Source organism: Spermophilus citellus, assembly GCF_964194105.1.
Source record: "Spermophilus citellus genome assembly, chromosome: 1".
Lineage (NCBI taxonomy): Eukaryota > Metazoa > Chordata > Mammalia > Rodentia > Sciuridae > Spermophilus > Spermophilus citellus.
The window spans coordinates 196,451,875-196,466,591 of NC_138182.1; the positions used below are offsets into that span (position 1 = coordinate 196,451,875).

The following is a 14,717-nucleotide window of genomic DNA, read 5'->3' on the forward strand; positions in this document are numbered from 1 at the left end:
TAAAATAAATAAATTTCTTGTCTAATTAATCTTTTTAAATAAAATAACAGTTTCTTTCTATACAACATATAGAAATATTGCCCTTTTAGGCAGCTGGATCTCATGACCCTCTGATAATAGACCAAACTTTCAAGTATGCATTGAAACAACCTTGCAGACACCTGGGCAAGAAGGCTTTTCAAAAATCAAATGTTTTAAAATCTTTATGTTTTGAAGCATAACTCTACAATATTTTATAATTCTTCTGGTTCAAATGAAAAGAATATGAATTATGTGCAAATGATCTATAAGATCTCAATAAAATAAAGATTTAAAGTTTCCTTGTGTCAAGAATGTATTGAGCTTAACCACATATAATAAGGTGGCAAAGTTGGAGAAGCAGTGGAGTGTCTGGGATACTCAAAACCACTCAGTGTTTAACACAAGAAGGCTTTTCTTTTTATCATCTGTTCAATAGTAACTTGTTATTTGCTGTGTAAATACCAGTTTTATTTAGTCTTTTTTTTTAAGTGCTATGCAACTACTAGATACCAGATACTGTGTTAAGACACCGTCCAGAACATTCTTTCAAATGGATGAAAGGAACTTCAAGAAATAAAATAGAAAAAGAGCAAGTTCAACTTCCTACACAAGTCTTAGTAAAATTTTCCTGGACCACAGTTCTGTCATAAACATTTCCTCCTTTAAATCTTTTGTTTCCCTTTCCTATTAAAGGAAATTTAAAAAAAAATTAGTCTTGTCTCTTTGTCTAATTTATACAAAATTATTTTTCTTTTTTGTGAATCCACATTTTGTTGTCTGTAACAACCATTCATCAAGGAACAACCCTGTTTTATATTCTAAAAATAATTTTATAAAATTTTACATTTAATAAATAAAAATGGGCAACATGGGATGGGAAATTTTTTATGAGTGAGACATTGTTCTCAGCATTTTAGGTGGACTATCTCATTCACTCCCCTCCAATAACCCTATGGGATAAGTTCTTGTACAAGCACTCATTTTAAAATGAGAAAACTGAGGCACAGTAAGGTTATCTAACTTGACCAAGGTCAGTAAGTGTCACAAGATTTAAGTCTACACAACTTTGCTACAGAATCTATGCAGTTAACTATAATACCATGCTTCTTGAGTTAGGTTCCTGTTCCACCTCACCAAAACTATCCAGTTACCAAAAAGGAGTTAACAATTTTATTACATAATTCAATTACACTACATAATCTAATAACAATTTAAATGCATTAACAATTTAATTGTAGAGGAAGTTGAACACAGAGATATTCTACCACTGAGCTACATCTCCAGATCCTTTCTTACTTCCCATACCTTCCGGTAGCCCTAAGCATTCCTCTGTTGTGCCAACCTAACCCCAATCTTTGCCTCTGTCTTCACATGGCTGTCTTCTTTGAATGTCAGGCTCTCTTCTCTTCCTATATGAACATCAGTCATGTCGGATTAGAGCTCACTCTAACAATCTCATATTAATTTGACTATATCTACAGATCTTATTTCCACAAGAGGTCACATTCACATGTATTATATATTACAACTTCAAGATATTTTGAGAGGGTACACAATTTAAAAAGACGTGTTTTTTTAATTTTAAATTTTATTTTAATGCAGTGCTGAGGATCAAACATAGGGCCTTGCACAGTCTAGGCAAGCACTCCACCAGTGAACTACATCCCCAGCCCTAGAAGTGATCATTAATTGTTAAGAAACCTTAGTCTTTACACCCTTGTAGTAAAATAAACAAACACCTATTGATTCCTACCTTTTCATTTCTGTTTTTAAATCTGTTCCAAAGCCATGATAAAAGCATATTTCCTGTTCAACATCTCTAGCAATTAGAGGAATGCAAAATCAAAACTACTCTTTCATCTCACTCCAGTCAGAATAACAATTATCAAGAATACAAATAACAATAAATGCTGACAAGGATGTGGGGGAAAAGGTTCACTCATAAATTGCTGGTAGGACTGAAAATTGGTGCAACTATTATGAAAAGCTGTATGGAGATCCCTCAGAAAATTTGGAATGGAAACACCATTTGACCTAGACATCCCACTCCTCAGTTTATAGCCAAAGGACTTAAAATCAGCATACTGCAGTGACACAAATACATGGATGTTTATAGCAGCTCACAATAGCTAAACTATAAAACCATCCTAGATGTCCTTCAACAGATGAATGGATAAAGAAATTGTGGTATATATATACACAGTGGAATATTATTCAACCTTAAAGAAGAATGAAACAATGGCATTTGCCAGTAAATGGATAGAGCTAGATAGTATCATGCTAAGTGAAATAAGCCCAACCCCCAAAACCAAAGGCTGAATGTTTTCTTTGATATGCGCATGCTAATTCACAATGGGGGTTGGGAGGGGGGGCTAGGGAAGAATAGAGTTACTTTACATTAGATAGAGGGGTGTGAAGACAGGGGAGGAGTAATGGGGAAAGGAAGGATAGTAGAATGAATCAGACATGATTACCCTATGTACATATATGACTACACAACTGGTATGATTCTACATCATGCTCAACCAGAAGAATGAGAAATTATACTCCGTTTATATGTACAGTGTGTCAGAATGCATTCATGTATAACTAATTAGAACAAATTTTTAAAAAATAAATGAAAAGCAGATTTCCCATTAGAGAGTAATCTTTAATAAACTGCATTGTCCAAGTCTTTTTTTTTTTTTTTTTTTGTAACCTAAGTTAATCACTATATAGGCCCTACTACCTTGGTATAAAAAGATTCTCAGAATAATTAGGCAAGATTTTTGTTCATTGCAACTGTTCCCTTTCTCCTGGAAGATTATTTTATATAAAGACTTGCTGATTCTATTTGTTACTATGAATTTTTGTACAATATTCTTGTACAATATTCAAAAATATTTATATTTTGAGCCTACTCTATGTAGCAAGCACCATATAAGGTACAGAAAATAGTAGTAAATATAATGAAAGTACCTGTCTTCCTGGAGTTAGTTTGAGGAACAAGCAGGGATTACAGGGAAAAAAAATAGATAATAAAAACATACATACATATGTAAACAAATACCATAATAAAATGAGTTAATATATACAGAAATGTACATGTTAGTATTCAATGTTTGGAAATACTTAAAACTAATCCAACACACAGTAAATGTTATCCAACAAAATAGTAGTAGTTGTAATCCCAGAAGTACTAATAGTAAAAATACTATAAGTGCTAGGTACAGAAAAAAAAAAAAGGAAAGTACAGAGAAAGAGTGTATAGGATCATAAGAAGGCTCATTACAGCTAAAGTAGTCCATGAGATATCTCAAAATAGTATCATTTTAACTAAAATGATGAAAAGAAGACTGTCAGTCATATGAAAAACTGGACAAGAATATTAAAGAGAGAGGAAACAGAATAGCTCAGAGATGAAAAGAAGCTTAGTGAGCTCAAAGGACAATAAGACTAGAAAGGCTAAAGTGTGTTCAATGAGGAGGATGGGAAAAGAGGATGGAGTTTGGCAAGCAGGGACAAGTGCCTGTGGTTCAGGCTATGGTAAAAACTTTGAATTTTATTCAAGTTCTATAGGGATTCCCCAGGAGGGTCATAAGCAAGAGATATGTAAGATCTCATACACACAGTGAGATCACTGAAAGTGTATAGGAAATGATACATAAGAAGGGCAGGAGAGCAAGAAGGTAGACTAGCTGAAGTAGTTCAGATCACAATTTACTGTGGGTTTTATTAGGAGAATCACAAGAGAGGTGCTGCTGACAAGAGGTCAGTTTGGGGATATCTTAGAGAACTTGCTGATGGAAAAGATATTAGACTTGAAGAATGGAGAAAATATTAAGGGGATGGTCAAGATGTTGGCTTGAGCAGTTAATTAAAGGTGATCTCATTTACTAGGAAGTAGAAGACTCATTGGAAAATTTGAGTGTTTTGACAAGTTAAAATTCAAGATCACCAGTCCAATTACTTTATCAAATGAAATGGTCAAGCTTTCAGACATTATGTGGTAAGTTCATATTAAAAGCGCTTTATTTGTGCAAATGAAATGTCATTCCTTACATGTGATATCAGATATAACAAATAATTTAAAATAAGAATAAAATTTTAAATCTACCTATTTAAGAATTATGTGGCAAAGTGATAACTTCCAGTAGATGTATGTGATAAAACAGAAAAACTTTCACATATAAATTTCAAAACTATATGCATTTGTTGAATATTATTTTTAAAAGATAAGGCAAGAGAATACCTCAATTTCAGGAATTTTATTTTTCTGACACTGAGCTCCACCTGCTGGTATTTTTAGTTTAGGTATTAACACTATTAAAAAGAACTAAAATGGGGCTGGGACTGTAGCTCAATGGTAAGGCACCTGCCTCAAATGTGTGAGATACTGGGTTCAATACTCTGCAACACATAAAATTAAATAAAGATACTGTGTGTTCATCCACAACTAAAATTTTTTTAAAAAAATAACTACAAAGTGTTAAAGCACAATGTAGTTTCCAACATAAAAATACAAAAAAAAAAAAAAAAACAGCCCCCCCACACACATTTAGGACACATCAAAATTGCTTTTTTTTTCTTTCTAACTACCATTTAGTAAGTTTAGCTACACACTAAACATTTTTGTAAATATTACTCACCTAATTTTCAAGACAATTCTATGAGGTTTCTAGGATTTGCCATTTCTCATTAATAAAGAATTTTATCTCAGAGACATAATGTGAATTTTCCTATGGTCATGTATTAAAAGCATAGAGGATTTTAATTGTGTTCTTCTGATGATAATTCTGTTGCTTTAGTGACCAGACAATACTGCTTGGATAAAATGTAAACTTTACAAATCTGATACTTTTGAGTTTTAATCTCTGCCTCTCTAACTCTGATGAAGTTCTTTAATCTCCAGTTCCAATGTTCTTGTCTGAAAGGTAATGCCTTTGCAAAATCATCAAAAAATAATGTGTTGTCTATCTAGCATACTGACTAAGCACACAGTAAGTAATAATTAATGATTAGCTCCTTCTCCTAGTAATTTTTCTTAAATGACATATAGCACAACCTAATTAATTTATGAGGCTTTGTATTGCCAAATGTTGATGTCTCAAATTAGTGTCTCAAAGAATAGTCTTTGGGAAATTTAAATTTCTGATTTATAATAGATAAAAAATAAATTGGTTTAGAAAAACCCTACAAAATAAAATATATTTCATACTGTAGCAAAGTCTTAAGGACTGTTTAACTACTATCTTTAAAGTTGTATAGAGCAGCCAGGCGTGGTGGCACACACCTGTAATCTCAGTGGCTCAGGAGGCTAACACAGGAGGATCTCAAGTTTAAAGCCAGCCTCAGCAACTGTAAGGCACTAAGCAACTCAGTGAGACCCTGTCTCTAAATAAGATACAAAATAGGGCTGGGGATTTGGCTCAGTGGTAGAGTGCCCCTGAGTTTAACCCTTAGTACTCCCCCCAAAAAATTATATAGAAAGATTAATTGCACATAAATCTATCCAAAAAATCTACAATGCAAAATTAAGAATAATCAAGTAGAAATGAGATATCAAAAAGCAAAACATATCATAAAAATAAGCCAAAGTTGAATTTAAGACTGAAAATTTCCATTAAATCATCAACAACAATATATGAGAAATTCTAACAAATGACAAAAGTTGAATAATTTTATGGCAACTATGTTTCCACAAACATAAAAAGTTTTTTAATACAGAAAATACTTCCAATAACTTTAAAAGAAAATACAAGGCCTCAAAATTTTTTAATTAGTAAATAAATTGACTACTAAAGGCTTTTAATCTTGCAGATCCAACCTGAAATAAAGACAGAATATCTGCAACTGAGAACTATTCTGACAGAATACAAATTATCCATTGTATATTCAAACTTCAGATAAGAGAAGTGGTACTAAAAAGGAATTTTTAAAAACAATCCAGTGCATCCATTATTTATTTTAAGTCTAGATTATACTCTTAAATAAAATCAGTTTATAGACAGCTTCATTCTCAAGCCAATAAGAACTGATTTTGTTGTTATGACCTCTGCTTCCACTGAGGGATACCAGATGTTTTCAAGTCATGGCTTCATGAATCTCCTTCCTACATTAGCTACAGTGATGCTGTCAGGAACATGGTCACAAAAACAGCCTGTGTTAGAGCCTCAGGTAAGAAATTCTATTAGAGCTTAGTACAAGGAAAAGGTTTGCTTCCTCCTACAGTGTGATAAGTTTGTCTGTATTTAAGACAGTTGAATGACTTTATCTCCCTTTACATTTTGGTCTTTGGGAATCATACAGACAAATAATAGCTAAAGGGTAGTAAGTATACATATGTGCTATGGTATATATAGTTTCCCCCAGGCTTGATACCCTGTTAAAACCTATATTATTCTTGGTTCTAATTTTATTTTATATTTTGCTGAATTTTGTTGTCATTAGCTACCTCAAATACTCTGGGGAATAAATCAGAAAATGAATGAGTGAATGAACAAACACATGTACAGTAGTAAATATTAAATCATTACAAAAGCCTTGCAATGTGAGGTTTACATATTCCCAGAGCTGTAAATGTTTTCTACTAACAATTAAAAACAAAATAAGCCTGATTACCTAAAGTTGGTGACATACTCCCTGCCATCTTCAAATGCTCAGACATGGCCATTTCACTGGGCTGCCTTTCTCTGAAGTGATAAAGCTAAAGTATAAAGCATCAGCACATTCACACTTACAGCTAATCAGAAAATAGGACACAGGAATATTCCGTTGTATTCTAAACCCAAATTAAATTTCACAGCTACTTGGCACAAAGTGAAAGTGCTCTCTGATTTATGAAAGTGGGAAAAAGGCAACATCCCCCAAAGCACCCAAGAAGCCTCCAAGGAATGACAGGCAAAAATTAAATTAGGCTTTCATATTCCTATAGAGAACAAAAGACCAGTGTTTTTTCGAAGTGTGTCTACTCAATGCTTGTTTCATTCCCTGCCTACCAAATACCTTAAGTACCTGAACTAATTACTACATCATCTTAAAAGTATGGTATGTCTTTCAAAGTAAAAACAATTATGATTTAATTCCAAAGCACAACTTTCAAAATTATAATGAGAAACCACTAAATTAAAATGAGACTTCTAAATTGTATGCTGTCATCAAATGCTAGAAAGTGCATAGGTATTAATTTATGTTGGTAAGTTAAATAGCTAGTAAAAATCAGCATCATCATGTCTGAAAAGTAATCTGCATCATTTTACATTTCTTTGAAATGCAGAAAAACTTCCTAGATTTTCATTATTATCAAAAGAGGCTAGCAAAGAACCTTTCTGATTAAATGCATTTTTTGACACGCTAAGACAATTATACAAATGAAAAATAATATGAAATACTGTATCATGAGAAAATGCTACCTGATCAAAATGTAGAATTTCATGTTCAATTAATTTTATTTAATACAGAAATTTAATACAGGAATTAAATTGTTGAAAATGATAAAAATGATATGAAATTGATTGCAGCTACAGAAAATGTCTACATAGTTCTACAATACACAAAAAGAGGATAAAACTAGATCTCAGTAGGAGTTTTCATAATGATGTGAATTTCATCTTATGTCATCCAACCATGAGTGAACATGACAGAGTTATCTAGCAATTTTCTTTTCTAATAATACTCCTGCAACTGGGGCCTAATAAATGGCAAAAGACTATGAATGTTTTATAAGTAACAAAATTGGAAAGGCCTACAATATCAAAAAGTATAGATATTTGTAATAGTTGGACACTGCTAACGTAAGCTAAATGCCCAGGACGTAATTAATAGCAAACTGATACAATGATCTGTATAATAATAGATCTGCAAGTCTATTCTCATCCATGGCTTTCCTTACACCCACAAATACTAAAGACAATTATGACACTTCAGATTTCTGTTTGAGAAGGTTAAATTATTAGGATTAATGTCTAAATTCTGCATTTTGTTTTATCTTATTATGAACCTCCCCATAAAAACTTTTGAGAATCAACAACTTCATTTGTCATTAATTGAATACTTCCATGGAAACAATTTTTCTTAAAGCATCATAATTTGGCTCTTGACCTAAAACTTGAATCAAACATGAGTATGAATTTTTCTAAATATCTGAACCACAAATAAGTTACTATACATAAGATTTTACTGCACCCTAAAGCAATACTTTTATCACCTTTAACTTAGCTTGGTTCAATAAACTTTTTCAATTTAAAATACTTATAACAGAATGCCAATATAATCAATACCTTTTGCCTATAAATTCTTACCTTGTACAGTCCCAGTTTAAAAAAGAAACAGAGGAAAGTTCTCAAGTCAGTAGTCAGTAAAAATGGAAACCTGGAGAGAAGAGGGAAGTGGGTCATATCATGGTACCCAGAGTCAAGCAAGTGCCTGAGGGGAAAGGCTGTGAGAGAAGAGGGAATGAAGAGTCTGTCTCATGTCACACTCTACTCTTCCATTTCTTTTTCTTAGTCTCTTTTTGGTTTTTACTTTTACCTGCCTCTTATTCCTGTATTACCTTTATCTCTTTATCTTTCTGTCTTTTCTTCTTCCTCATTTCTACTGCTCTTCTTTCTCTCACCTGTTTCTCTTGCTACCTTTCCTCTCTTGTTCTCTCTTTCTCGCTCTTTCTTGATTCTTCCTTCAAGGACTAAAAAATGAAGGACTGGGTAGAAAAAGAAAAGTTCCCTCCAAAACCACATTTAATTGGGACAATCCAGTGTATCTCCTGAAAAGTTCTTTGTAGAATCATAGAAACATTTTGGCTCCATAAAGATTGTGCTTTTTTTTTTTTTTTTTTTTTTTTTTTAAGACAAGGCAAAGTCTCATTCTGTTGCCCAGGTGGCCCTGGAACTCACAATCCTCCTGACTCAGTCTCTTGAGAAGCAGGGACTATAGGAGTGCTCCACCACACTTGGCTTATACCTGATTTTTTTTTTAAAAAAAAGTATAATAAATAAAGGGATAAGAGTCATTGAATTTCCAGAGCTTCAGAAAATATCTGTTTAGAAAGACTAAAACTCTGTTACTCTTAACTGTACTTTTTAAAACAAAAGTTTTTCCTTACCAATTAGATCTCACTTGAGTCTAACTGACTTTCTGCCTCCACCCATTCTCAGTGTTTGGTTTCTGACTCCTGAAACTACATATCCTCCTGAAACCATATCCTACTTCACTTCGACCACCTCTCAAATTACATACCTATCCCATATCTTACTTTCCCTGGCTAAGTCTATTTGCTTTCACCTGTATACCCAACCTTTCCAGTCTATACAACTGAAAAAGAGTTTTCCTCTCCAAAATTTCAAGATCTTTTCCTTAGTGGCCTCTTCTGTTCCAAGTTTTGTTGTTGTTGTTTGTTTGTTTGTTTGTTTGTTTTTTGAATAGTTCTGTCAAAATAAACTATGTTTGAATGGAAAAGCTAGGCTTACATAGAATTGGGAAATAGGATAAATTCATCTTCAGCCACCTCACACCTTCAAATGCCACAGCTCTCACTAGCCTGCCTATCCAAAATCAGGGCTATCGTTCAAAGTATTTTTTCACATGCTTATACTATGCACGCTCAGCATCATCCCCACTCTCTTCAGTTCCCTAGGACCCTGATTTCAGGAACATATTAATGTATAATAATGCTTAATATGCTACTTCTGCAAGAGGCATTCAGAATTTAATAGGGCCCTTTAAGACAAAATTATTTGCCAAAGAGTACTTAACTTTTTTTCAACTCCCAAAGGCCTGAAAGATGTTTCATAGTAGCTTCTTAGTAAAAGGAAAAGGACGAGAGGTGCATGGTCCATGGAAAAGATATGACAGAAGATGGAATGGGTGACAGAGAAAAACTGTGGTCTATGTAGTTTAAAAGCCCCCTCCTCTTTCCAAGTAATTATAGAAAAATAAGTAGCCATAGTCAGACCAACACTGACACAAATTTAAACACACACACACACACACACACACACACACACCCCACACACAGAGTTAAGCATGCTTTCCTTTTTGTCATATATTAGAATTTTTCCCCAAAATTGTTCATCGAAATACAAAATACATGTAGTAAATTTAAAAATCACAAGGGCTGGGGATGTGGCTCAAGCGGTAGCGCGCTCGCCTGGCATGCGTGCGGCCCGGGTTCGATCCTCAGCACCACATACCAACAAAGATGTTGTGTCCGCCGAGAACTAAAAAAATAAATAAATATTAAAAATTCTCTCTCTCTCTCTCCTCTCTCACTCTCTCTTTAAAAAAAAAAATAAAAATCACAAGTGTGTAAGTTTATAAATGTTCAGACTGAAAAGGCCCTATAACCAGAACACAGATCAAAAACACAAGTCATTACCTGCCCTCCAGAAGTCACCTATGTGCTCCCTTTCAGTCACTCCCAACAGTCAAGAACAACCACTATTCTAGTTAGAATAACATAGATTACTTTGCCTCCTTTTGAACTCCATAAAAATAAAACCATGTGTATTATCTGATATCTTCCACTCAATATTTTATAGTTGTAAGATTTACCCGTACTTCTGTCACATAGTTGTAATTTGTTTACTTTCATTACTGTAGGGTATTCGGCTCAGTAAATATTCTACAACTTTGATTGACATTTGGACCACTTCCAGTTTTGAGTAATTATAAATGATGCTCCTCTGAATATTCTTGTGTAAGCTTTTTTGAGAGTATATGCATGCATTTCCCCTGGGTACATACATAGGAGTAGATACGCTGCATCACTGGATATGTACATTTCCTTCTTTAGTAGATGTTGTTAAATAGTTTTCCTATCATGGATAAGGTTTTCTCTCGTTTCCCGGCCCCGCCCCTCCAGGGCACAATTTACTCTGGCTCTGCTTAAATGATACAGATATTAAATTTCAATTCTGTCTATGTATAAGTGAGGATTATGCTAGTCAGAGCAATTTCTCTGCATCCTTTTATTTCTATCAGTGTTATAGGAATTTATTACTTTATAAAGTAGATTCTAGAATAATTTAGCCCTCCACATTAACTGAGTTGGTGTTTTTGTTGGTTTTGTGCTTCCAAAAGACAAGAGATATATAGAGAAGGAGCTTCATATTTGACTAAAAACTGCAATCTGAACACTGATGATTTTATTTTACAACATAAGGCATTTTCAAGAGAAATTTATTGAGCACCTACATACTGCCATGTACTGTGTTAACCACTGAAAATAGAAATAGCTCTGAATGTACTTATAGTAAAAGCATAAATAAAGCCATTAGTGGGTACTTTCATTCTCACTGTCATCTATTAGCCTCTCAGATACTTCACTTCATTGACTCAGGTCTTTGGCAAGTGGCATACCCTTATTTTCTTTCCAATTCAATTCCTGACATTATCATAAGTGATTCTTACACCTAGGCCTCAAATATCCTTATAATATCTTTATCTCAATCTTCATCTCCAATAATGGTCATTCATGTTCAATTTCAGCAACTCACTTCACCATTTGTAACCTGGGATTTCCAGCCAGAATTGCTTTGTTGGTGAGAGTTCAGACCACACTTCTTACAAACCTATATTTGTTCTTAAACTGAATTAATACAATTTCACCCCTACATCTGCCCCAAATTATATCTCCTAAATTTTGCCCCTTATATCTTCCTTTTGTTTTTATTTTGTTTTGTTAGGAGGGAGTGTCCTTCTTTATTTAATAGAGATGTATGTGGTTATGATCCATATCCATCATTCTGACTGTTCATAGTCCATGGTAGGGAGCATGGTAGTCAGCATTTAAAGAAACTTGGTGTTCAGCCTAAAAGTTATAAGAAGCCTTTGTGACTGATGGACTTGTGAGTCAGTACAACCAGATTTGCTTTGATTTGAAATTTTAAAAGATTACTTTGGCTGGTGTGGAGAAAAATTTGGAAGACAGCTACTGTAGATGGTGACAGAAAAATTGTTTCCCAGTTGCATTTCTTAAACATTATTTCCATTATTAGAGGGATTGAATTTTTATGTTATTATTAAAGTTTCTACTTACTTTATTAAGAATTGCTTATTCATGAATTTAGTCCAATTTTAATTGGTGCATTACTTTTCTAAAAACTAATTTGGATGGTCTCCTTAGATATTTACCAACATTAATCCTTTGTTATGTTTGCAGCACATAATAGCCCCAGTTTTTACTCTGCATTTTGTTTATTTTCTGACATAGAAAAAATGTTTACTTATATTTCTTTACAATAGTTTTATGTAAATAGTTTTTTTATATTTGAGTATTTGATCTATCAAAAATTTATTCTTAATGTAGCATGAATTTAAGAGCTAAATATTTACCCAAAATACAGACTAGGAGCTTTTTTGTGCCAAGTATTCTATCTAGTCTACCTGAATGTTCTTGTTTAAAGGCAGATTAAAGAATCTGAATTTGTTTATATTCTTATTATTGCCCCTAAAATATTTACTACAAAGTTAAATATATAGAAGTACAATTGATTCTCTCTGATTTGACTTGTTTCTCTTTTCAAGGATCAATTTTTTAGGCAACCTTGGAACTTTTCAAAAAATGCATATTCTTCTCTCAAAACCTCTAGATATATTCTGACAGAGAAAACTTTTACTTAGTCTAAGATCTTATCCTTGACATTGACTTTACAAAGTAAATGATCATTTTAAAAATTAACACTTAAAGCTCAATCTCTTAAATATTAACAGAAATGATATTTTGCAGCATACTATAATAAGAGGAAATTACAATTTAAGTTTATTAGGCATTAAATGAAGCAACAAATCATAACATTCATATATATCTTTATGAAATTTTTAATGTCACAAAATAATTTTCAAAATTTAAAATAAAAGATTTTAATGATAAAAACATATATCTTTTTCTAGATGAATGATGGAACTATCCACCCTTAATTAAACCCAAAGAAAACAACATCTTCAAACATAAATTTGAAGACAAATATTATTCAGTTTAATAGAATTAGCAACTAAATTGTACAGACTGGATAATTTTATTGCAAGTAGAAAGAGATTAATTTTTTTAAGTTTAAAGAGATGTCTGGAACATTATATGATTTATATAAAAAGTAGCTGCTTTTTGATAAATTAATTTTTAAATGAGTGCAAAGCAAAACAAAAGTATACCAGGAGAAAATAAAGAATTGTGCTGGCTTGTCCGTAGAAAATTTTAGTAATTTTATTCCTAACAATCAGAATTGCTTTGTTTGTGAGAGTTCAGGCCACACTTCTTTGTTCTTAAACTGAATTAATGCAACCACTCCAAGATCTGCCCCAAAGTATCTTTCCTAAGCTTTTTCCCCTTATATCTTGCTTTTGTTGTGTTGTTTTGTTTTTCTTTGCTTTGTTCAGGTTCCTTCTTTAATACAAACATGTTATGACCAGCACCCAACATTCTGACTGGTCACAGTCCATGGTGGTGAGCCTTTAGGTCAGCATCTGAAGCCATGCTCCTCCACCACACTCTTCTGCCATGATGCTCTGCCTCACCTTTGCACCCAGAGGAATAAGAGCTGGCTGTCTACACACTGAGACCCCTGCAACTGTGAGCCTCCAAATAAACTTTTCCTCTAATTGTTTTTTTCAGGTCTTTTGGTCACAGTGACACAAAGGTTGACTAAAACATAATGTATAAATAATAATGAAATTGTCCTCAACAAACTAAAATTTGTTATTAAATTTAACCTTTTGTATGTGAACATTTCTCATCATTATCTTGAGTAGTACTCCGGTATTCCTATTTCCTTGAAAATGTTACATTTGGGAATTATTGATTGGTGCTTAATTCATGATAAAAGAAAAGAATCATCAGCTACATGAACACAAAGAAAAGAAAGGGCTAAAGGTTGGGGGCTGAAGCCTGAAGCCTCAGGAATATTAATAATCAATTCCAATAGAGAGTTTAATTCTAATGTCTTCTTATTAATCGTTTGTTTATTCCAACTTTCCATCCACTGAATGTTGTTCTATGAGTGCATAGATGTGTCTACTACTCCAGGATGTCTCCATCCATGGCACATAATGGACACTCAGAGAACTGGTGACACAGGTGGAAAAGACAGAAAATAGGGAAGGGACAAAGAGAAGGGACAAAAATCAAACATGTATTAGGCATCTTCCTAATAGAGTCTGAGGCTCCATATTATGCTTTTGCTTTCATTTAGTCTGAAAATAATCCTATGAAGTGCACATTATTAGCCACATTTTAAGTGAACAAACTGAGATTTGGGGGCCAGAGGTAAAAACCTCCCTAAAGGCAATTAAACCCAGGATGATTAAAATCTAATTCTTGGGGCTGGGGATGTGGCTCAAGCGGTAGCGCGCTCGCCTGGCATGCGTGCGGCCCGGGTTTGATCCTCAACACCACATACCAACAAAGATGTTGTGTCCGCCGAGAACTAAAAAATAAAGATTAAAAAAAAAAAAATTCTCTCTCTCCTCTCTCTCTCTCCTCTCTCACTCTCTCTTTAAAAAAAAAAAAAAAAAAAATCTAATTCTCACACTTTGTCTGCCCTGCCTTCATGTTACTAAACTAGCCTTTGACCACAGGAAGAGAAAAAGACCAAAGGGGATTTTTAAAAGCCATGTGGCATATATATACTATGGAATATTACTCAGCAATAAAAGAGAATAAAATCATGGCATTTGCAGGTAAATGAATAGCATTGGAGAAAATAATGCTAAGTGAAGTTAGCCAA

At 33.4% G+C, this 14,717-nt stretch overlaps 1 protein-coding gene across 5 annotated transcripts in view; it reads right to left on the reverse strand.

The window, feature by feature from the left end:
• The window catches only part of FER (FER tyrosine kinase), a 418,420-nt gene that overhangs the window by 287,384 nt on the left and 116,319 nt on the right, over positions 1–14,717 (reverse strand). The window contains exon 10 of one of the 5 annotated variants that reach the window (XM_081304220.1): positions 8,301–8,370. The exons of the other annotated variants lie outside the window; for them this stretch is intronic. Within the exon in view, the coding sequence (XP_081160346.1) occupies positions 8,347–8,370 (24 nt within the window). The 3' untranslated portion in view covers positions 8,301–8,346. The remainder of the gene's footprint in view (positions 1–8,300; positions 8,371–14,717) is intronic. 5 annotated transcript variants of the gene reach the window in all.